Source organism: Pan troglodytes, chromosome 2 (genome assembly GCF_028858775.2).
Source record: "Pan troglodytes isolate AG18354 chromosome 2, NHGRI_mPanTro3-v2.0_pri, whole genome shotgun sequence".
In the NCBI taxonomy this organism is placed as follows: Eukaryota; Metazoa; Chordata; class Mammalia; order Primates; family Hominidae; genus Pan; species Pan troglodytes.
Window position 1 is genome coordinate 52474870 of NC_086015.1, and position 23908 is coordinate 52498777.

The 23908-nt window shown below is 50.1% G+C and overlaps 3 protein-coding genes across 17 annotated transcripts in view; 2 read left to right on the top strand and 1 right to left on the bottom strand.

Moving 5' to 3' along the window:
- Positions 1-839: 839 nt before the first annotated feature.
- On the top strand, positions 840-19781 carry ATRIP (ATR interacting protein). 9 transcript variants are annotated; one of them, XM_063805736.1, is made up of 14 exons: positions 1271-1389; positions 1484-1663; positions 4177-4310; positions 5863-6033; positions 8431-8549; positions 11393-11550; positions 13494-13589; positions 13922-14051; positions 14245-14934; positions 17879-18015; positions 18175-18266; positions 18716-18796; positions 18961-19213; positions 19617-19781. In XM_063805736.1, exons 3-14 carry the CDS (start codon positions 4209-4211, stop codon positions 19682-19684), a joined length of 2097 nt encoding a protein of 698 aa, XP_063661806.1. In that variant the 5' UTR covers positions 1271-1389; positions 1484-1663; positions 4177-4208; the 3' UTR covers positions 19685-19781. The 9 variants fall into 9 exon arrangements, with proteins under 9 accessions (XP_063661805.1, XP_063661807.1, XP_063661809.1 ...); XM_063805735.1 differs by lacking the exons at positions 1271-1389; positions 1484-1663 and adding an exon at positions 840-940; XM_063805737.1 differs by lacking the exons at positions 1271-1389; positions 1484-1663 and adding an exon at positions 840-940 and having other exon boundaries at positions 18178-18266.
- On the top strand, positions 19617-21836 carry TREX1 (three prime repair exonuclease 1). Its single transcript, XM_024355459.3, has 2 exons — positions 19617-20497; positions 20818-21836. Exon 2 carries the CDS (start codon positions 20844-20846, stop codon positions 21786-21788), a length of 945 nt encoding a protein of 314 aa, XP_024211227.2. The 5' UTR covers positions 19617-20497; positions 20818-20843; the 3' UTR covers positions 21789-21836.
- Positions 21837-22066: 230 nt separating this feature from the next.
- SHISA5 (shisa family member 5) overlaps positions 22067-23908 on the bottom strand; it is a 36706-nt gene continuing 34864 nt past the window's right edge. For 6 of the 7 annotated variants that reach the window (XM_063805111.1, XM_009445325.3, XM_063805108.1 and 3 more), the window contains 2 exons: positions 23551-23763; positions 22067-23376 (listed from right to left, as the gene is read on the bottom strand). In XM_063805111.1, the coding sequence (XP_063661181.1) occupies positions 23297-23376; positions 23551-23763 (293 nt within the window). In that variant the 3' untranslated portion in view covers positions 22067-23296. 7 annotated transcript variants of the gene reach the window in all.

The window sequence follows — 23908 nt, forward strand, 5'->3', positions numbered from 1 at the left end:
GCACACCACAGCTGCCCAATAAAATCTGTCAGGCACGCAAGCCCACCTCAAATTGCTGCTCCTTTGTGAAGCTTTACCTCTGTTCGCCACAGGTAACTGTTACCTGGCCTTTGTGTGGCCTCCCTTTCAATGTAGAATTCTCGTGTTAGTCTTATGTGTCAGCCTCCTACCCCTCTATCCTGCTAACTTGACTCAACTTGTAGGACAGCCCAGGTGCCATTTACAGGGGGACTTCCTTGACCTCCTGAGCCCTATTCTATACAACCAGAGCTTAGGAAAAAAAACAGTCCAGCACTCAGAGGAATGGATGTTAACAGCCTGAGCAGCTCCCACCCCCTCCCACACAAGAACAGCTCCAAACATCATTCCTCCTTGGACTTTCCTCCTCCCTGGGCCTACCTCAAATGTACACATGTGAAACATTCACTAAACCCGAAGATGTCTGCACACGACAGCTCTATTCATACTCCTCACCCAACAAATTCCACTCTCCTCAAGAAAGCCTAGGGGTTTGTGGGAGGTGGGTCTGGCGGCAGAAGGAAAGCGAGGTCACGGAGACCACATCCCTGAATGATGCCTGGCTCGACTCAAACGCAACACGCGTGAATGCTAGGGCAGGCTGCTCCTGCGCGGCCCTCCTCCACGGAGTGCCAGGGAGGGAGCGCAAAGCCACCAGCGCGGCGGAGCTGGTGCGCCTCCGGCCCGCCTCTCCGGTAACGGGTCGCGCCGCACCGAGTCCTTGCAGCAAACCTGCCGAGTCCCGCCCGTGGACCTCTAAACACCGGGCGGGGCCGGGTGTGGCGGCGCGCTCGGACGTTCGTCATTCCTCCGCGCCCTCCGCCTGCCAGCTGATTGGCCCCTGGGCCGGGGGCGGGGCACTCGCTGCGGAGGCAAGCGGCGGCGCGCGGACGGTTGGTCTAGTTCTTCGGCCTGGCGGCAGGCAAGTCTAACTCGGCGCTGTCGGATACTTGGGGTGAGCGGAAAGCATGGCGGGGACCTCCGCGCCAGGCAGCAAGAGGCGGAGCGAGCCCCCGGCGCCTCGCCCCCGCCCGCCGCCGGGCACCGGGCACCCCCCGAGCAAGCGGGCCCGGGGCTTCTCCGCAGCCGCTGCCCCGGACCCTGACGACCCGTTCGGCGCGCATGGGGACTTCACTGCCGACGACCTGGAGGAGCTTGACACCCTCGCGTCACAGGCCCTGAGCCAATGTCCGGCCGCGGCTCGGGACGTGTCCAGTGAGTGCTCCTCGCGGCCTTTTGCTCGGAGGGAGTTGTCAACCGCGCCAGATCCCCTTGATGGCTGTGGCTTCGGAACCTCGCGGCCAGCACTGCCTTTTCGCCTTTTTAAAATATGGGAACACCCTGATTTAAGCAGCGGTTGTCTTCCAGAAGGTCCTTTGAATTTAGGGGGAAATGCATTAGCCAGGTCAAACAGCCGATTTGAAACACAGAAGGCTAAGTTGACATTTTACTTTATTTTCTAAAGTTTAGGCCACTTGGTTCTTGGTTCTAAGCAGAGATCCTTGGAACACACCTACCACCACCATCAGAACCATCACTACCCATGCATGGGGACCCATTCTTGTGACAAGTTTGAGCGGCTTTAGATCTTATGAAGCCCACTGTCTCCCTTGGGCAGTGTGAGCATGGGAGGAGCCTGACACAGGCAAGAGATGAAATAAATTTATTCTTTTATACAACCAGTAAACTGTGCTAGGTGCCCAAACGTGAGGAACTGCAGCTGACCTTACAATGAACAAAATACAAAAACTGTCCTTCATGGAGCTTACATTCTAGTTGAGGAGTGAGTGAAGTCTTGAGGACTCCCAGAAAGAGAAATGTTTTGAGTGCACCTTGCATCTGTACTTGGGTGTCTCAAGGCACCTTAAACTCAACACGATCATTTCCTGGAAACCCAGTCCTCCTCCAGCACTTCTAGCATGGTGCCGGCAAAGCAGACATTCAGAGAATGATGACCAGATGTTCCACAAGGAAGTAACTAGCACGACTCTCCATCCAGTGGCACAAAGGGACTCTTCCCCTTTCCTTGACTCTACATCTAATTTATTTGGAAAGCCTGTCAAGCTTACCTTCTTAATCCTTCTCTGGAATCTATCCTATTCACATTGCTTCTACCAACTGCCTGATCTGTGTTACCATGAGTCCTCCCTTGAACAATGGTCTGCTAAATTGGTTTCCCATTTCCAGTCTTGACTCCCTACAAGTGAGGCTTCACATCACATTCTGAGTGATCTTTTCAAAACTCAAATCTGGCTGTGTCTTACACAGATATACGTGAACACCTTTTTTTTTTTTTTTTTTGACGGAGTCTCACTCTGTCACCCAGGCTGAAGTGCAGTGGTGCCATCTTGGCTCACCACAGCCTCTACCTCCCAGGTTCAAGAGATTCTCTTGCCTCAACCTCCCGAGTAGCCTCAGCCTCCCAAGTAGCTGGGATTACTTGTGCCCGCCACCATGCCTGGCTAATTTTTGTATTTTTAGTAGAGACGGGGTTTCGCCATGTTGGCCAGGCTGGTCTCAAACTGCTGACCTCAGGTGATCCACCCGCCTTGGTCTCCCAAAGTGCTGAGATTACAGGCATGAGCCACCCGCACCCAGCCATGAACACCCCTAATGAAAGCCCTTTAATAATTTCTTATTTCTTCTAGTGTGAAGACCAAAATCCTTAACATGGCCTGCAAGGCCCAGCCTGGTTTGGCCCTTTCTCACTCTCTGGGTCCTGGCTGCACTAACATTCTTTGAATTCTCTCTGCTTCTTTACAATACAGGAACTTTATACATTGTTCTGTCTTTGTACATTGAGTATACTTTTCATTCATTCATTTCCACTCATCTGGTTAATTCCTACTTGTCCTTCAGCTCTCAGCTCCTTCAAGTCTTCCCTAGGGAAATGTTCCAATCATCCCACTTAAGTCAGATTGCTGTCATATTATAGGCTTTCCTGTATTTGTTCTCTTCTGCAGTTCTTAATCACAGTTGTAATTTTACATTTATCTGTGTGATTATTTGTTGAATGTCTTTTAAGCTCTGTGAGTGTAAGGAAGTATCAATTTTGCTCACTATTGTACCTGTAGAGCCTAACATGCCTGGCGTATTGCATATGGTCAGTAACTATTACTGAATAATAAATAGATCATTGAGTTCTGGCCAATGAGATCTCCTCAGGCTTTAGATGAGACTCTTGGAATTGGATGAAGGATAGGGAAAGAATAATAGGATCTGTTGTTTTAGAAGGATCATTTATGAGTTTCAGCCGGGTGTGGTGGCTCATGCCTGTAATCCCAGCACTTTGGGAGGCCAAGGTGGGCTGATCACTTGAGGCCAGGAGTTTGAGACCAGGCTGGCCAATATGGTGAAACCCCGTCTCTACTAAAAATATAAAAATTAGCCGGGCATGGTAGCACACGCCTGTAATTCCAGCTACCTAGGAGGGTGAGGCACAAGAATCGCTTGAATCTGGGAGGTGGAGGTTGCAGTGAGCCGAGATCACGCCACTGCTCTCCAGCCTGGGCAACAGAGCGAGACTCTGTCTCAAAAAAAAAAAAAAAAAAAAAAGAAGGATCATTTATGAGTTTGAACCATGTTCTTAGGTTGAAAAACACCTATATTGCTTACTAGATCTTTCTCTGCTTTGCTCTCAAGAGTAATTCTTCCCAGCACTTTGGGAGGCAAAGGCAGGAGGATTGCTTAAGCCCAGGAGTTCAAGACCAACCTGGGCAACATAAGGAGACCCAATCTCTACAAAGAATTTTAAAATTAGCCAGGCATCCAGGCACAGTGGCTGACGCCTGTAATCCCAACACTTTGGGAGGCTGAGGCAGGTGGATCGCGAGGACAGGAAATCAAGACCAGCCTGGCTAACATGGTGAAACGCCATCTCTACTAAAATCCAAAAAAAAAAAAAAAAAAAAAATAGCCAGGCATGGTGGCACACACCTGTAGTCCCAGCTACACAGGAGGCTAAGGCAGGAGGATCACTTGAACCCAGAAGGTCAAGGTGGCAGTAAGCAGTGATCACACCACTGCACTCCAACCTGGGTAACAGAGCAAGACCCTATCTCAAAAAAGAAAAAAAAAAAAAGTGGGTATTTTCAGCATTTTCTGGCAAAAGTGGGAAAATATTGGGTCCTGAAATGTATATGGAACTATTTTTTACAGGTGATCATAAGGTCCACAGATTATTAGATGGCATGTCAAAAAATCCTTCAGGGAAAAACAGAGAAACTGTTCCAATTAAAGATAATTTCGAATTAGAGGTACTTCAGGCACAATACAAAGAACTTAAAGAAAAGGTAAGTGACTTAACTTGTGGTTTTTGTAGCTAATTCATTCACTTAACGTGTTTAGAAGCATTGTACAGTAAAATATACAAAATTTGTAAAACAAGTGTCTAGATTCATCCTTATGACATGGGAAAAGACCAGGGAAAGAAAACCAGAAAGTTTAGGCTGAAAGAAACTAAATTGTGAGATTCCTAATGCCAAAGGCAAGAAGAAAAACACTGTATACCAGATCCAAAAAGAGATACAAACTGTTAGGGTACTAAGATGAATTTATAGCATGTATCTTCATGTGAAGAATATAACTTCATAATGGCTGCTATTTTCATTAGCAGCTTTGCAAGAAAGCAGACACTCTTCATATCACCATCTGTAGGTCCCTAAGAAAACCAGGAATATGTGGAATTTTAGTTGTGCAAGGTATGTGACCCAGATTTTTTTTTTTGGAGATGGAGTCTGTCATCCAGGCTGGAGTACAGTGACACAATCTCGGCTCACTTCAACCTCTGCCTCCTGGTTTTAAGCGATTCTCATGCCTTAGCTTCCAGAGTAGCTGGGACTACAGGTGTGCACCACCACGCCCAGCTAATTCTTGTATTTTTAGTAGAGACGGAGTTTCACCATGTTGGCCAGGCTGGTCTCAAACTCCTGGCCTCAGCCTCCCAAAGTGTTGGGATTACAGGCATGAGCTACCACACCCAGCGACCCAGATTGTTAATGCCTCTTAGAGCCTAAAGAATCCAGCCAGGCGCGGTGGCTCACACCTGTAATCCCAGCACTTTGGTAGGCCGAGGCCAGTGGATCACCTGAGGTCAGGAGTTCGAGACCAGCCTGGCCAACATGGTGAAAACCCGTCTCTACTAAAAATACAAAAATTAGCTAGGCATGGTGGCGGGCGCCTGTAATCTCAGCTACTCGGGAGGCTGAGGCAGGAGAATTGCTGGAACCTGGGAGGTGAAGGTTGCAGTGAGCCGAGATCGTGCCATTGCACTCCAGCCTAGGCGACAATAGCAAGACTCCGTCTCAAAAAAAAAAGGAATCTGGTCAGGCAAGGTGGCTCATGCCTGTAATCCCAGCACTTTGGGAGGCCAAGGTGAGAGAATCGCTTGAACCCAAGAGTTCAAGACCAGCCTGGGCAATACAATGAGACCCTGTCTCTACAGATAAAAGTGAAAATTGGCCAGGCTAGTGGCACATGCTTTGTAGTCCTAGCTACTCAAGAGGTTGAGGCGAGAGGATCACTTGAGCCCAGGAGTTCAAGGTTACATTGAGCTATGATTGTGCCACAGCATTCCAGCCTAAGCAACCCCATCCCCCTCCCTGGCAAAAAGAATCTGCATGCATGAGTGGCAAGTGTATGCTTAAGCTATCTTGATGAATATCAGCTGTCCCATGAACAGGCCTAGCAGACCATGGTGACATCTGGTTGCTGTGGATATATTTTGAGTACTCATTTGTCTGTTTTTCCTGTGCTTTCTCCATCTCCCCCAACTACATGTTAAAACAAAGTACCTAAGTAGTTTTCTCTTACAAAGTTTTCACGAGATTAATTTGGGATTTACAGATGAAAGTAATGGAAGAAGAAGTTCTCATTAAGAATGGAGAAATTAAAATTTTGCGAGACTCACTACATCAGACGGAATCCGTTCTAGAGGAACAGAGAAGATCACATTTTCTTCTTGAGCAAGAGAAAACCCAAGCACTCAGTGACAAGGAAAAGGAATTCTCCAAAAAGGTGACCCAGAGCATTTGTTTTGCACCAGCTTTGCCTGCCCACTGAGTTCCTTTGACCAGGGTTGCCTGTAAATCTTCCAGGGAGATTTCAACACTTGTTTGTCTTAAATACTTTCTGCTATCATCTCATTGCCATCCACTCTTCTTCCAGGGTCTGGATATATTTTGGAAAGGGATTTAGATGAAACTCTATTTTGCTGTGGTAGTTGGTCTTGGCAGGAATAAATAACTAGCTTAGCATTTCTAGAAACAGGTTTACATTAGGGCTCTTTTGCTAGATCAGAAACTCAACTGACCTGGCTTAGGCTAAAAGGAAACGTATTGGCTTCCATATCCAAGTCTGGGAAGAACAGGGGTATGCTGGGACCTTAAATGACTTAAATCTTGCCAGGACATTTTTATTCTCTATGCTATAAACAGGCTCTATCCTTATGGTAGAGGGTGTGTTCTCCAGAAGCTCCTGGGCTCATATTTTATAAATACAGAGCAGAATTAAGACTTAGGGCCACATGCAGTGGCTCACACCTGTAATCCAGCACTTTGGGAGGCTGAGGTGAGAGGATCACTTGAGCCAGGAGTTCGAGACCAGCCTGGGCAACTAGTGAGACCTCATCTCCACAAAAAAGAAAAAATGAACAAAATTATCCAGGCATGGTGGTGTGCACCTGTAGTCCCAGCTACTCAGGAGGCTGAGGTGGGAGAATTGCTTGAGCCCAGGAGGTTGAGGCTGCAGTAAGCCATGATCATGCCATTGTACTCCAGCCTGGGCAATAGAGCGAGACCCTGTCTCAAAAAAAGACTTAGGCTCCCTCATCTCAAGTTTTAAAATTCTGAGAAAGGCTCTGATTGGTTTAACTTGAGTCAGTTGTCTGTCCCTGGCCAATTGCTATAACCAAAAGCAACCAAAAGCAAAAAAATGACAGCTCCCATTCTAATAAAATAGTCAGAGGTAGGGAAATTATTGAATTGTTTTTTTTTTTTTTTTTTTTTTTTTGAGACAGGGTCCAGGGTTTCACTCTCTTGCCCAGGCTGGAGTGCAGTGGTGCAATCACAGCTCACTGCAGCCTTGACCTCCCAGGCTCAAGCAATCCTCCCATCTCAGCCTCCCAGGTAGCTGGAACTATAGGCACACACCACCAGGCACAGCTAATTTTTAAATTTTGGTACAGACAGGGTTTTGCTGTATTCCCCAAGCCGTTCTCAAGCTCCTGGGCTCACGCAGTCCTCCCACCTTGGCCTTCCAAAGTGCTGAGATTACAGGCGTGAGCCACAATGCCCAGCCTGTTTCTCAGGGAAAGGAAAATGCTATTCTGGAAGGAAAAACAGTAGGTATCCAGTAGCTACTACAACTTTCCCTCAGCACCTCCCCATGCTTCAATCTCAAGGACATGGGATCTTATTCTCATTGTTTCATTCAGCAAACTTAGCAAACTTTAAGCACTTACCTGTGCCCATCATTAACCGCAATAGTTAACTTTCTGTATAAGTGATGAAGAGCAAGGAATTTGCGGTCAGACAAACCTGAATTTGAATCCAGGCTTCATCACACATAAGCAGTGACCTCAAGGTAATAACTTAAGCTCCCTGGCTCATTTCCCTTATCTGTTCCAAGACATAACCAGAAAGGTTGTTGGGAGACTCACACATTCTTGCACTTACTGTGTCTGGTGCTGGGCCTGGCGCAGAGTGTGCTTGGGGAATGATGGCAGTTACTGTTGGCTATAGCACCTGCAGGCCAGAGCAACAGGTCTCTCTATACTGCACAGTGTCTTGGTAAACTATTCCAACTACTCTGCCCAAACTTTGAGGAAGACCTGGAATTGTGCACCAGTGCGTTCGTTAATAAAGGTCAATATGTTACTGCTGACATAGGGCACCTTACCAAGCTCTATGCTGGGTATTTTACACTCATCATTCTACTTAATCCTCCCAACTATCATGAAGACAGGTGTTTTATGTTACAAATAAGTTAGGATTCAAAGACATTAAATAAATGGTGGGCTGGTATTTAATTCTTTTTTTTATTTTTTAAATTTTTTGTAGAGGCAAGGTCTTGCTATTTTGCCCAGGCTGGTCTCGAACTCCTGGGCTCAAATGATCCTCCCGCCTCAACCTCCCAAAGTGCTTAGGATTACAGGCCTGAACCACCACACCCGGCCAGGGCTGGTATTTAAACCTTCACAAACTACCCTTACAATAGAGTCCAGTATCTTTTTAGAGTACCATATTGTCTTTCAGAAAGAAAGCTAATGTTTAATATTTTAGGACATTTATGTCACAGCAGACTTTCATATGTATTTTTCATTGTTTGTCTTTTACTGGCTTGTGATTTTGAAGCCCAGAGATATTTTTGTGTATATGATGGGACCACTACAAGCATGTTTCTTTTGCCTTCCAGCTCCAATCATTGCAGTCTGAACTCCAGTTTAAAGATGCAGAGATGAATGAATTAAGGACAAAGCTCCAGACCAGTGAACGAGCAAATAAACTGGCTGCTCCCTCTGTTTCCCATGTCAGGTAATGATGGTGCTGGAGGGATAGTTCAGTTTTGCATTATTTAGTAAAAAATCTGCATAACAGTGTCAGGCTGGTCCTAAATGAAGGCCATTTAGACCCCTCCACCTGGGCAGAGATCCTCTTTTCCTGAAGGATTCAGAGGTGGTTTAGATGAAGCTTGCATGGTTTGAGACATCACAGCATAAAGGCCTATACTCTAGAAATGCTGCCTCTGTATGGCACTTTATAAACATAATTCTTCAGGACTAGAAAGACCTGGAAAAATGATCTCCAAATTTTGGGGGTGGGCCAGTCTCTACTTTTATGTAATTTGTTTAACTGATTTTGTTGCAAGCATGGGTGTATTTTAGTTCCAGCTACTTGGAATATTTTTTTCTCATTTGCTTTCTGGGGACCCTTGTCCAACAGCCCCATCCTTTGTGGTCAGATGTGCTCAACTTGTTTTTTTTTTTCTTTTTTTTTTGAGACAGAGTCTCGCTCTGTCACCCAGGCTGGAGTACAGTGGTACAATCTCGGCTCACTGCAACCTCCGCCTCCTGGGTTCAAGCAATTCTCCTTCAGCCTCCTGAGTAGCTGGGACTACAGGCACACACCACCACGCCCAGCTAATTTTTGTATTTTTAGTAGAGACGGAGTTTCACCATGTTGGCCAGGCTGGTCTCAAACTCCTGGACTCAAATGATTTGCCAGCCTGGGCCTCCCAAACTACTGGGATTACAAGCATGAGCCACTGTGCCTGGCACAGCCTGGAAATTTGAACAGTGTCAGTCAGGGCATCTTCTGGTTTTGAACTTTCTGCCGCCTTTGTTCATAATGGGCAGTGTGTGAAACTGAACTCTCCATGCCTTGCATTATCCACATAAGACAAGAGAACTGAGGGGATCCTCTTCACACATCAGTAACAGAAAGACCTCAGCATTATATGATCAGATCAGAGGGTTAATACTGCTTCTCTACCATAAAGACATTGGCACTAAGTTGCTCAGTTTTCAACATACCTAGTAGGTTTATCAAAATTATGATATTTATTTTGATAGCCCTTTTTCTATTTAAAGTCTTTGCATTCTATTGGAAGTCTTTTTTTTTTTTTTGAGACAGAGTCTCACTCTGTTGTCCAGGCTGGAGTGTAGTCACATGATCTCAGCTCACTGCAACCTCCACCTCCCGGGTTCAAGTGATTCTCCTGTCTCAGCCTCCCAAGTAGCTGGGATTACAGGCACATACCACCATACCAGGCTAGTTTTTTTGTATTTTTTTTTTAAGTAGAGATGGGATTTCACCATGTTGGCCAAGCTGCTCTTGAACTCCTGACTTCAGGTGATCCACCCGCCTCGGCCTCCCAAATTGTTGGGATTACAAGGGTGAGCCACTGTGCCCAGCCTGGAAGTCTTGTGACTATTAAAAAATCGTTTGTTCCACATTGGCTGGGCGCAGTGGCTCACACCTGTAATCCCAACACTTTGAGAGGATGAGGCGGGCAGATCACTTGAGGTCAGTAGTTCAAGACCAACCTGGCCAACATGGTGAAACCCTGTCTCTACTGAAAATATAAAAATTAGCTGGGCATGGTGGCATGCGCCTGTAATCCCAGCTATTTGGGAGGCTGAGGCAGGAGAATCACTCGAACCTGGAGGCAGAGGTTGCAGTGAGCCAGGATCACGCCACTGCACTCCAGCCTGGGCAACAGAACAAGACTCCATTCCAGAAAAAAAAAATAGTTTGTTCCACATTGAAAAGATGTTTTGCACCAGGCATGGTAGCTACAGAGGCAATCCCAGCTACACAGGAGGCTAAGGCAGGAAGATTGCTTAAGGCTAGCAGTTCGAGACCAGCCTGGGCAACATAGCAAAACCCCATTGCTACTTAAAAAAAAAATAAAATTACTGGCCCCGGTGGCTCACGCCTGTAATCCCAGCATTTTGGGAAGCTGAGGTGGGCAGATCATTTGAGCCCACGAGTTCAGGACTAGCCTAGGCAACATGGTGAAACTCTATCTCTAGAAATAACTCTATCTCTAGAAAGAATAAAAAGTTAGCCAGATGTAGTGGTTGCACATCTGTAGTCCCTGTGCTACTCAGAAGGATGAGGTGGGAAGATCACTAAGCCCAAGAGGTGGAGGCTGCAGTGAGCCGTAATTGTGCCACTGGGCTCCAGCATGGGCAACAGAGTGAGACCCTGTCTCACCAAAAAAAAAAAAAAAAAAATTAGCTGGCCATGTTGATGTGTGCCTGTAATCCCAGCTACTCAGGAGGCTGGGATTACAGATGGGTGGATTGCTTGAGCCCAGGAGGTCAAGGCTGCAGTGAGCTATGATCATGCTACTGTACTCCAGCCTGGGCAATGGAACAAGACTCTGTCTCAAAAAAAATGTTTTGGTGGAATTGTAAATAGTGATAATAAACAATAGTAAAGGAATTACGGCTAATATTATATTTTTGGATGATTAGAAAAATATAAAAATGAGTAAAAGAATTTTCAATAATTTGGATCAAAATCCCTGGAATTAGCCAGTAACAGTGGATCATGCCTGTAATCCCAGCACTTTGGGAGGCCAGAGTGGGTGGATCACTTGAGCTCAGCAGTTCCAGACCAGCCTGGGTAACTTAGCGAAACCCCATCTCTATAGAGAAATTAAAATTTTAAAATATTTTTAAAAAGAAAAACAAATGCCTGGAATTTTGCACTGCTCCTCTGACAAAGAATGGTAGACATATAATAGATAAAACCTTTGGTTAAAACACCTAGACATGAAAAGTTTAAAGTTTGTTAGAAATTTTGTAACCAGATATTTTGAATGGTTTTAGTAGAATCATTACTTTGCTTTCATAGTTAACTTTTTCCAGTCCTAGGAAAAACCCTTCTGTGGTTATAAAGCCAGAAGCATGTTCTCCACAATTTGGAAAAACATCTTTTCCTACAAAGGAGTCTTTTAGTGCTAACATGTCCCTTCCCCACCCCTGCCAGATGGAGTCAGGATACAAGCCTCTGGTGGGCAGAGAGGGTAAGTCCATTAGTCATCTATCGATGTATAACAAGCTACCCAAATATGTGGCTTAAAACAATTATTATTTATTTTCTCCCAATTTCTGTGATCAGCAATTCTGACAAGGCACAGAGGGGACAATCTCTGCAGGGACTGGAATCACTGAAAGCTTGTCTTAAGCTGGAGGATCTATTTCAAGGTGGCTCACTCACATGGCTGGCAGTGTAATTTCTTGCCACATGGGCCTCTGCACATGGATATGGGGTATCCTCTTAACCTGGTGGGTGGCTTCCTCTAAAGCTAGCAAATCCAGAGAGAGCGAGCCAGGCAGAAGCTATCCATTTATGGCCTAGCCTCAGAAGTCACACAGCATCCCCTCTGCCACATTCTATTTGTTAGAAGCAAATCACTGAGTCTGGGCGTCATTCAAGGGGGGAAACCAAGCTTATACCTTTTTTTTAATTTTTATTTTTTATTTTTATTTTATTATTATACTTTAAGTTTTAGGGTACATGTGCACAACGTGCAGGTTTGTTACGTATATATACATGTGCCATGTTGGTGTGTTGCACCCATTAACTCGTCATTTAGCATTAGGTATATCTCCTAATGCTATCCCTCCCCCCTCCCCCCAAGCTTATACCTTTTGAAGGGGAGTTGTGTCAAAGCATTTGTGGGCCTTTTTTTTTTTTTTTTGAGACGGAGTCTCACTCTGTCACCCAGGCTGGAGTGCAATGGCACGATCTCAGCTCACTGCAACTTCCGCCTCCCGGGTTCAAGTGATTCTCCTGCCTCAGCCTCCCGAATAGCTGGGATTACAGGCACCTGCCATCATGCTTGTGGGCATATTTTTAAACCATCACAGCATCAGTTGACCATGCCAAAAACCTAGCTAGTATTCAGGAATCTGTTTTTCTTTTCTTGTTTTTTTTTTTTTTTCTTTGAGGCGGAGTCTCACTCTGTCACCAGGCTGGAGTGCAGTGGCGTGATCTCGGCTCACTGCAACCTCTGCCTCCCATGTTCAAGCGATTCTCCTGCCTCAGCCTCCCGAGTAGCTGGGACTACAGGCATGCACCACCACACCCAGCTAATTTTTGTATTTTTAGTAGAGACAGGTTTCACCATGTTGGCCTGGATGGTCTCAATCTCATGACCTCGTGATCCACCCACTTCAGCCTCCCAAAGTGCTGGGATTACAGGCATGAGCCACCGTGCCCAGCCTCTGTTTTCCTTTTGTAGTCCAGCTTTTGAGTTTTTATAACTCAGTCCAGATTGAGGGGATGCTGCTGTTTTTTAGAGAGAGACAATCTAACATCAGTAGGTTTTCAGACTGCTATGTCAGTGTATCTTATAAATCGGATACATTGACCCTCTTCTTACCATCAACCTTTCAAATCCTTGGCCATCATAACACTTCTGAGAAACTGTAGCCCACTTACATTTTTGGCATCTAGCAGCTAAAGGGGCAGTGTACAGTAGTGTTACAAGCAGGCAGTAGAGCCCAGTAGCCTGGATGTGAGTCCCAGTAATGCTGTTAACTGGCTTATATGATTTGGGCAAGTCCTTTAGTCTCTGTGCCTCAGTTTCCCTATATGTAAAACAGACCTTATGATAAATCCTTGTAGGGTCACTGAGGAACAAATGGGCTGATGCATATAGAGCTCTTAGAACACTGTCTAGCACGTAACAAGCACCATGTCAATGTTAGTGGTCACTGTTTTATCTAATTGCCTCATTTTGAGGGAGGCAAACAGCTTGATTTTCTTTTCCTTTCCTTGTATGAGTTCCTGTTTTACATAAGGAAGGTAAAAGATGCAGGGCTCTTGAGCCGCTTTGGCTCTTGTTTGATCCAAGTTCGAAGAAGTAGAACAGCCTGTGTTTTAAACTCATTGCATGTAAAAGTTTCTAATATGCCCATGCTTCTGGGCTCAAGTTTTTATTTACATTTTATCACATTTCAGATAGTAAGCCCCACAGTCTGAGAGGTGACTCCATAAAACAAGAAGAGGCCCAGAAAAGCTTTGTTGACAGCTGGAGACAGAGATCAAACACTCAAGGTACCAGAATCCCTGCTTCTCCTGCAGGGGTCTGCATGGCTCTGAGTGATATGCAGAAGAATTGCCCAGGCCTCTGAGAACCGGTGCCCCGGGCAGTCCTTCAGAAAGTCCAGGGAAGTCAAAGTATGTGGCTTAAGCAGAAGACTTTATAAAGTGGAAAGGGCCAAGGGCAGGTATGTCCCAGAGCCTTCCGCACCCACAGGCATCTTCCTGGGGCTTAGTGGCAGCCTAGAGGACAGTTGGCATCCAAAGAATCCTTACTGTTTCCTTCTGAAAGCCACCGAAAAGATCTCCCATGTCAGAACCTTCTAGAGTCATCTTGTCTTCTGCAGGTTCCATTTTGATAAACCTGCTCCTGAAGCAGCCTTTGATCCCAGGGTCATCCCTAAGCCTTTGCCACCTCCTGAGTAGTAGTTCTGAGTCTCCTGCTGGCACCCCCCTGCAGCCACCAGGGTTTGGCAGGTAAGCATAAGACTCCTGGAAAGCTTGTTTGGGAAGGAGCTTCCTGGAAGCAAATTCCTTTCTGGCCCTGGCCAGCCTGAGAAGTCTGTGGGAAGGGCAGGCAGCCTGGAGAATTTGGCAGGCAGGCTGTTTGGGGCTCTTGACCTTATCTCCATCCCACACTTAATCTATTTTTCTTTGTGTTTGTTGCCAGTACCTTGGCTGGAATGTCAGGCCTCAGGACCACAGGTTCTTATGATGGGTCATTTTCCCTCTCAGCCCTGAGAGAAGCACAGAACCTGGCATTCACTGGACTGAATCTGGTTGCCAGGAATGAGTGCTCACGTGATGGAGACCCAGCAGAGGGAGGCAGAAGGGCCTTCCCACTCTGCCAGCTTCCTGGAGCCGTGCATTTCCTCCCCCTTGTACAGTTCTTCATCGGCTTACACTGCCAGGCCCTGCAGGACTTGGCAGCTGCTAAGAGAAGCGGAGCACCTGGGGACTCACCGACACATTCCTCCTGCGTGAGCTCTGGGGTAGAGACCAACCCTGAGGACTCAGTGTGCATCCTGGAAGGCTTCTCTGTGACTGCACTTAGCATTCTTCAGCACCTGGTGTGCCACAGCGGAGCAGTCGTCTCCCTATTACTGTCAGGAGTGGGGGCAGATTCTGCTGCTGGGGAAGGAAACAGGAGCCTGGTTCACAGGCTTAGTGATGGAGATATGACCTCAGCCCCAAGGGGGGTTGCTGATGACCAAGGACAGCACCCACTGTTGAAGATGCTTCTTCACCTGTTGGCTTTCTCTTCTGCAGCAACAGGACACCTTCAAGCCAGTGTCCTGACCCAGTGCCTTAAGGTTTTGGTGAAATTAGCCGAAAACACTTCCTGTGATTTCTTGCCCAGGTATCAAGCTGCATAGGAGTCATGATTCTTTGTGGGTCTCACCTGACCTCTTAAGGTCTAACCCATGGCACTTGTACTTTGCTCACATCTTGACTTATCTACACTAGTTAGTTCTAAGGCTTGGTTCAGGGAGTTCTGAAGTGATGGGAAGTGGGGCCAAATGGGAGAACCAAGGAAGTGGTTTATTTGATTTAATTCTGCCTCTGAACAACAGGTAAGCAAAAGGCACACATGATTAAAGGAGGCTGCTAACCTCTGTGGAGGAGGGCCCTGCCCCAGGACAAGGGTTAAGACAAGGGGCCTCTGAACCTGAGATGTGGGTAAGGTGAAGACCACACATCACAAGCACGTTGAAGTTTAGTGGGTTCCCTAAGGAAGCAGAGGATGTGGAGAGGGTCTGCAGCCCACGGGCTGACCTTGCTGGGAGTCTCTGCCTGTCATTGTGCCCATCTTTAGCATGCATCTGGGGTGGCCTGTTCTTCTTAAGGTTTGTGGGTAGTATATTATAGTGAACCTAGCGAATGAACACTGTGATCATAAATTCCTCCCTTGGGATTCCAGAGCCGCAAGATTGGGGAGAACTGTGAACACAACCAGCCCACCCCCTCATCCAGTAATCCAGTCTCCCTCAGCAGTCTACCAAAGGGTCAGTTTCTATGTTGGAATGATTCCACTGGCTGAATATATCTTAAATCATCTCATCTCTGAGCTCAGCACTGCTGTTTCCTAGATCTGTTTCCATCTGAATATTTTTGGTTGGTCTGGCCCATGCTAAAGGTGGCACTCAGCTGGACACAGCACTGCAGTGTAGTGTGGGCAGTGGGATCAGGCAGACCCAGCACTCAAGCGCCCAGCAGGGGCCCAGCTCATAGTGGCTGTTTTTTTTGTTGTTGTTTATTTGTTTGTTTTTGTTTTTGTTTTGAGACGAAGTTTCACTCTTGTTGTCCAGGCTGGAGTGCAGTGGTGCGATCTCGGCTCACTGCAACCTCCACTTCCCAGGTTCAAGCAGTTCTCCTGCCTCAGCCTCCTGAGACGCTGAGATTACAGGCACCTGCCACCACACCTGGCTAATTTTTTGTATTTTTAGTAGAGACAGGGTTTCACCATGTTGGCCAGGCTTGTCTCAAATGCTGGACCTCAGGTGATCCACCTGCCTTGGCCTGCCAAAGTGCGAGGATTACAGGCGTGAGCCACTGGGCCCAGCCTTGGTTATTTGTTTAATAATTGTTAAATGAATGAATCCCAGGCTGGGCACAGTGGCTCCTGCCTGTAATCTCAGCACTTTGGGAGGCCAAGGTGGGAGGATCACTTGAGCCCAGGAGTTTGAGACCAGCGTGGGCAACAAAGCAAGACTCCCATCTCTACAATTTTTTTTTTTTTTTTAATTAGCCAGGCATGGTGGCAGTGAGCTATGACCATGCCACTGCACTCCAGCCTAGGTGACAGAGTGAGACCCTATCTCAAAGAATCCCAGAAACCATGTTTTTACTGGTGGTAGACACACCATTATTCCACTCCTGTTGAGCTTGTCCACAGGGACATTCAAAACACAGCCACAGCTGGGCATTTATCTATTTCATGTACTGGGGCTCTTCATAAAATTTCATTTAAAGAGGTTCTTAGGGGCTGGGCATGGTGGCTCACGCCTGTAATCCCAGCACTTTAGGAAGCCGAGGTGGATAGATCACGAGGTCAGGAGATCGAGACCATCCTGGCTAACATGGTGAAACCCCGTCTCTACTAAAAATACAAAAAAGTAGCTGGGCGTGGTGGCAGGCACCTGTAGTCCCAGCTACTCGGGAGGCTGAGGCAGGAGAATCGCTTGAACCCTGGAGGCGGAGGTTGCAGTGAGCTGAGTTTGCGCCACTGCACTCCAGCCTGGGTGACAGAGCGAGACTCAGTTTCAAAAAAAAAAAAAGTTCTTACGCTATCAAAAAATAACTTGGAAACCACTGTGGTGTATATAAAGGTGGATTTTCCTTGCAATACCTTCTGCAAGTGGCAGATATTGGACATCTTACAGCCCAATAATGAAACCAGGTAATAACCATGTTAAATTCCAGCTTCCCACAAAGGTGTGCACACCCTGGCAACTAAAAAGCATTGAACTTTTTGTCTGCTGTGCAGGATTTGCCCTAAAGTGAGTTCACCCCACATAGTGAGACCTTGCTTCCTAAGGACACACTGAGGGATATCTTGACCTTCTGTGCTTAGAAACTGCAGATGTCTGAAGAGGTACATACCTGGCCAGACCCCATAGAGTGTTTCAGAATTGCCCTTCTCCCCACCCACCAGGCCAGTCCATCATGCTCCTCCAGGCTATGTGGGTTGAGCAAACAGCAGCAGTTGCCTTGGGGCTTGGTTTATTGGGGTAATAGCTTTCCTTTTGCCCCTGAGACCTGGGGCAGTATGCCCAGAACCCCTCCCTCCTGCACACCCCACAGTAGGCACATTCTCCCCCTGGCAGCAGATGTGTTTTCTGGCAAGTAGAGAAAATGGCTTTCCTTGCCCTGTGAGAGGTCTCATAAGATCCAGCTATAGCCAAGGCCATGTTTGTCACCTCTGGAGCCCTGGTCAGTCCTGTGGGCACAGAACATTTCTCTCCCACCTAAGTTAGGACCTGCATCCCTGTTTGGGAGCATGTGGAAGCCAGGCATCCCAGGTCCAGGAGGTCATCCCACTTCCTGGGTGATGCTACACCAGATGAGGGCCTGTCCTCTCAGCTGCAGCAGTCTTGCAGTGGAAGTGCCCACTTGTTCACAGGAAACAAGTTTCATAGCAAGTAAGTAGGGGTCAGGCCAGCACTGAAACCCAAGTCTGGCTGAACCAACTCACCTGTTCATACTGACTTGCTCAATTTTCTGTTACCTCTAGTGGAGTGTGAAGGTAGGTTATGGAGCTGGGGTTGGGGAGTGTCACGTCTCTCTGGGTCCCTGTCTTGTAGGTTCCAGTGTGTGTTCCGAGTGCTGCCAAAGTGCCTCAGCCCAGAGACACCCCTGCCTAGCATGCTGCTGGCTGTTGAGCTCCTCTCCCTGCTGGCGGACCACGACCAGCTGGCACCTCAGCTCTGTTCCCACTCAGGTAAAGCAGGGTGGGGCGGGCGTCTAGACTGCTCCTGCAGATCAAGGGAAGGGTTGGGGTGGGAACAGGGTCAAGGGCCTCAGAGGGCTTCTGCAGTATGTAGCCCACGCTCTTCATGAGAAAGGGCACCCTGAGTGAGAGGTGCGCTATCCTTTTCAGAAGGCTGCCTCCTGCTGCTGCTGTACATGTACATCACATCACGGCCTGACAGAGTGGCCTTGGAGACACAATGGCTCCAGCTGGAACAAGAGGTAAAAACTCCAGAGCCCCTTCTGGACACTGTCCCCACCCCATCCTAAGAACCAACAGAATATCCTTTCTTTCTGCTGAGGAGAAACGGAGCTTTAATTCATTTTAGTAACAAGAGTTGATAAAGCAACTAAAGAGGTAAACTCAGTTTGGGGGCTGTGCACCACACAGATGCAATGCAGACAGGACTTGGCAGAGTTGCCTGATGACTGATCCTGTCTTGGCTTTGGGACTTGGGGGCAGAATAGGGGGCTGGAGGCAGGTGGGTTGCTGGTGACACATGAGTGCTTGTCCTGGGTCTGCCCTGGGAAGGTCCCACACCACTTCTTGGACCCCATTTGTGCAGACAAACAGTTGCTGAAGCAAGTGAACTCTTATAGAAGCTTAAGAAAACCCTCGCAGGGACTGGTCTCCTTCTGCCCAGGATGGAACCAATCTGTTCTTGTTCTAGGTGGTGTGGCTCCTGGCTAAGCTTGGTGTGCAGAGCCCCTTGCCCCCAGTCACTGGCTCCAACTGCCAGTGTAATGTGGAGGTGAGTGGGTAGGGGCCAACAGCTGGCAGCTCTGGTGGTAAGGGGGCCCCGTGCAAGGACTGTAGGCCCCACTGCAAACCCCCTCACCTGAGGTGGCTAGGCTGAGCGGATTGTTAGGGTGCAGGCCATGGTGGCACCAAACCTCAGTCTGCACCCCCTCTCAGGTGGTCAGAGCGCTCACGGTGATGTTGCACAGACAGTGGCTGACAGTGCGGAGGGCAGGGGGACCCCCAAGGACCGACCAGCAGAGGCGGACAGTGCGCTGTCTGCGGGACACGGTGCTGCTGCTGCACGGCCTATCGCAGAAGGACAAGCTCTTCATGATGCACTGCGTGGAGGTCCTGCATCAGTTTGACCAGGTGATGCCGGGGGTCAGCATGCTCATCCGAGGGCTTCCTGATGTGACCGACTGTGAAGGTAAGCCTGCCAGAGGCCATCCTGCCCAGCCCCCACGGCTTCTTCCAGAGGTTCCCCAACAAGTCAGATTCCTGGGTGTCCCCTCAGCAGGCCCCCGCCCACTGCAGCCTGTTCCAGCACTGGGGCCATTTTCTTTTATCTTCCTGCCTCAGTTCTTCTCCAAGCATATTGGGATGCCTTTTGCATCTATCTGTTGAGTGTGCCTGGCAGAGCCACGGTTTTTCCAGAAATAGCCGTGTCTGAATTGCCTTTGTATCACTTTGTTTGCAGTAGCTGAGGGAGCAGGGCCTGGGTGTGGAAGGGACTGGTTAGTTCCTGCGGACGTTGGGGGAGGAGAGGTGGGACCTGCCCTAGGCCCTGGCACCTTTGGGCCCTCACCAGGAACCTCTCCTTTTTGTCTCAGAGGCAGCCCTGGATGACCTCTGTGCCGCGGAAACCGATGTGGAAGACCCCGAGGTGGAGTGTGGCTGAGGCCCTGAGTGTCCAGCCACATGGTGGCACCAGCACCACTCCTTTCCTTACCACATCAACTGATTAAAGCAGTGACCAGCAGGAACTGCCCAGAGAACTGGCTGGCCTTGTTTCCTGAGTCTGATCTGTTTGGCAGAGTGGGAGGGGTGGAGCAGGACCCGGACCCTGAGTGGCTGGGATCCTTCTTCCTGTCCCTGGCTGTTGCTGAGCCCGTCCCCATGGTAACTGATCTGCCTTGAGGAAGGAGCCCTGCCCTGCCTGTGGAATTGTCCTGAGTCATTGCTTTGGGCTGGGGCCATGGGAAGAAACCATTGTGTGGCAGGGAAGGAGGTGGCTCTTGGCCCAGGCCTAAACCAGGAAAGCCTGGGAAACTGGGACCCACAGGTGGGCATGAAAGGGCCGCAGCAGGGGCTCCCAGCAGTGTGTAAGACCTGGAGCTGGTCTGGCACCACTGCCCTGGTCCTTCCAGCTGCCTGTCACTGGTATGATGGCCCCGGTGCATTGTGCCACCAGCAGGCCACAGCTGTGGATCTTGGAAGGCCTCTGGGGTCCCCCGGGAGCGGGGGAGTGGGTGTGGGGGGGGACGGATGGTGGTGAGAGGGACAGACCAGGCAGGCTGATGAGCAGGGCGGGCCTGGCTCACGTGGGCCTGTAGGCGGGCCCGGCTCACGTGGGCCTGTAGGCGGGCCCGGCTCACGTGGGCCTGTAGGCGGGCCCACGCCAAGTTTCACTTCCCGCCACTGCTGCCAGCGAGAGCCGCGGGAGAGTGTGCAGCCGAGTCACTACTGCCTGCCTGCCTGCCTGCCTGCTACGGTGAGTGTGGCCCCCCCAATGGGATGGCGCAGGGCAGGAGGGCCATGGGTTCCCCCACCCCAGACTAAGGGGGCACTAGGGGAGGGGCCGAGTCATGTGAGGAGGGAGCCCCTCTCAGACAGTCGAATGTGCTGGTCCCACTAAGGAAACCACCTCACCCTCTCCAACTTCCTGCCTGAAAATGGGCCCTGGAGCTCGCAGACAGGGCAGGATTGTGCAGGGAAGGCCTGAGATGTGCTTCTGCCCACCCCCTACCCCACTCCCTCCTCTTCGGATCTTAACACTGGGCACTCACACACCCATCCCATGCTCCTCCCCAGGCTCAGCGGCAGGTACGTACCCAACCATGGGCTCGCAGGCCCTGCCCCCGGGGCCCATGCAGACCCTCATCTTTTTCGACATGGAGGCCACTGGCTTGCCCTTCTCCCAGCCCAAGGTCACGGAGCTGTGCCTGCTGGCTGTCCACAGATGTGCCCTGGAGAGCCCCCCCACCTCTCAGGGGCCACCTCCCACAGTTCCTCCACCACCGCGTGTGGTAGACAAGCTCTCCCTGTGTGTGGCTCCGGGGAAGGCCTGCAGCCCTGCAGCCAGCGAGATCACAGGTCTGAGCACAGCTGTGCTGGCAGCGCATGGGCGTCAATGTTTCGATGACAACCTGGCCAACCTACTCCTAGCCTTCCTGCGGCGCCAGCCACAGCCCTGGTGCCTGGTGGCACACAATGGTGACCGCTACGACTTCCCCCTGCTCCAAGCAGAGCTGGCTATGCTGGGCCTCACCAGTGCTCTGGATGGTGCCTTCTGTGTGGATAGCATCACTGCACTGAAGGCCCTGGAGCGAGCAAGCAGCCCCTCAGAACACGGCCCAAGGAAGAGCTACAGCCTAGGCAGCATCTACACTCGCCTGTATGGGCAGTCCCCTCCAGACTCGCACACGGCTGAGGGTGATGTCCTGGCCCTGCTCAGCATCTGTCAGTGGAGACCACAGGCCCTCCTGCGGTGGGTGGATGCTCACGCCAGGCCTTTCGGCACCATCAGGCCCATGTATGGGGTCACAGCCTCTGCTAGGACCAAGCCAAGACCATCTGCTGTCACAACCACTGCACACCTGGCCACAACCAGGAACACTAGTCCCAGCCTTGGAGACAGCAGGGGTCCCAAGGATCTTCCTCCAGTGAAGGACCCTGGAGCCCTACCCGGGGAGGGGCTGCTGGCCCCACTGGGTCTGCTGGCCATCCTGACCTTGGCAGTAGCCACACTGTATGGACTATCCCTGGCCACACCTGGGGAGTAGGCCAAGAAGGAAAATCTGACGAATAAAGACCCCCCCCCCCCCCCCACAGCACTGAGTGGTCAATTGGCTCCTACCCTTCTTGGCAGCACAGACCTCTGCCCACACCCAGGGACCTGGGGAGGAGGGCACAGTGTTTGTCCCTCACTATCCCTAGCAGGATGGTCAACTATCTGAGCCCAGTAAAAGTAGGGAAAACACAGAGAAACCCAAATGGATGGAAAGAGTACAGCCTGATTCCAATCCCAGCAGCCGAGGCCAGGAAGAAAGGGGGCAGCAGCTCCAAACGATTGCATTTATTATAAACAAGTGTACAGACCCTAGACTCAGAAACACAACAGATTTGAGCTAAGACAGCTCTGGTGAAACAGTAATAGAGGGAGGAGGAACACCGAGGTATTCATGTCTGGGCCAGAGCTGCCATCCAGGGCCCCACACCCCACCTTTGGTCCAGATGGCTCATTGGCCCAGGTGTCCCTGCTGCCAGAACACCCTGGACTGGGGTACAGGAGTTGCATATTCCATGAGGCTGGTGTCGGGAAGCAGGGACTCACAGTTGCCAGGTTGTCCATCTCTGAGCCAATTTCCCTCCACAACCCAGGGGTTTCAGTCTCATATCAACTATCATGTTTGAAAACAGAAAACAGGCAAAATGTTTGGCTAAAATAAAATGAAAACACTGCAGGGAAGAGAACTGAGTGTGCTGGTGGACAGAAGCCCTGCTCACCTGTGGGAAGGGCAGGGCCAGCAAGGGCAGCAGAGCTCCCTGGGGGCAGCTAGGTTGTGTGTGCATGTGGCCCTCCAGCTGGTCCCAGGGGAGATGCAGGGACAGGGGACAGTCCAGGCAGACAGGTACAGCTGAGTAGGGCTCTGCCTGAGGTGTTCTGGCATCAGGAGGCTGCCTGATCCCCAACAGGCATGACAGGCTCCAGGGAGCAATGGGACATCTGCCCAAAGGATCAAAGTCCAACTTGGCCAGATCCCAAGCTTCGCCTGCATCATGTCCCTGGCTCTGCAAAGGGTACCCCCATCTCCGGGGACGAGCCATGGCCTCAAGCAGCAGCTGGCTACGCTGCCGAAACCAGGACACATCTGCATCACACAGAAAGCTGCGCCACCCTGATGTGACAGGCCATACTTGGTCACCCTAGGGTAAGCTGGAGAAGAACTCCAGATGTGCCCTGGAGAGGCCCCCACCTCTCAGGGGCCACCTCACAGGGTGCCCCCCACCACCCCATTCTTTGAGTTTGGCTTGAGATTTTAGGAAGCATAATTTCAGGTGAGGAAGAGAACAAAGTCTGGTCCCAGCCCACTCTGGCAAGGATTGTTCCCCACCTTGTCAGCATCAGAGGAAGCCACATATACAGGCAGGACACACACAGCACACATGGGGCGTAAGGAACCGTGCCTGGACACACACAGCACACATGGGGCGTAAGGAACCGCGCCTGCACACCACTCACACACACACACAACATAACCAAGTGGCATACAGAGAGGCCAGGGAATGCTCAGAGGGCCGCCTTCGGGGCATCCATGTAGGCCGGGTTGTAAGGAGGCTGGCTGGCGGGGTAGGGTGCGGCTGCTCCTCCTGAAAGCAGAGAGGACCCTAGTTGGCTGTGAGCATGGTGGGCTGCCGTGTGAGTGGCAGGCGAGCAGAAAGGGGCAGAGGCCTGTTGAGTGATGTAGTTTGGGATGGGTGCCCGAGGGATGCTGGCAGAGACTCGGGAAGTCGGGCAGGGCTAGAGTTGGCAGGGGCACTCACCAGCCAGGGTCTCGTGGTAGGCCGGTGGGCCCATGGGCTGGGCTGGGTAAGGTGGTGGGTACTGCATTGGGTAGGGTGCTGCTGGCATCCCTGGCTGAGGCGGCATGGTGTGGTAGCCCTGGTAGCTTGGTCCAGGGTAGCTGGGCGGCACACTTGGAGGCTGAGGATAAGGGGCATGCACCACAGTGGTGGATGTGGTGGTGGTGACAACCGCTGCAAAGAGAATTCCAGTCAGGACCCTCCTCCATCTCCCCAGGTCTTGAGGGCCAGGCTTGCCACCCATCCCTCCAGCTTAGCCAAAGCAGGGCCTGGTCAGCTCCCCTTACCACCCCAGGGGGTCACAGTGGGGCAGGGTGGG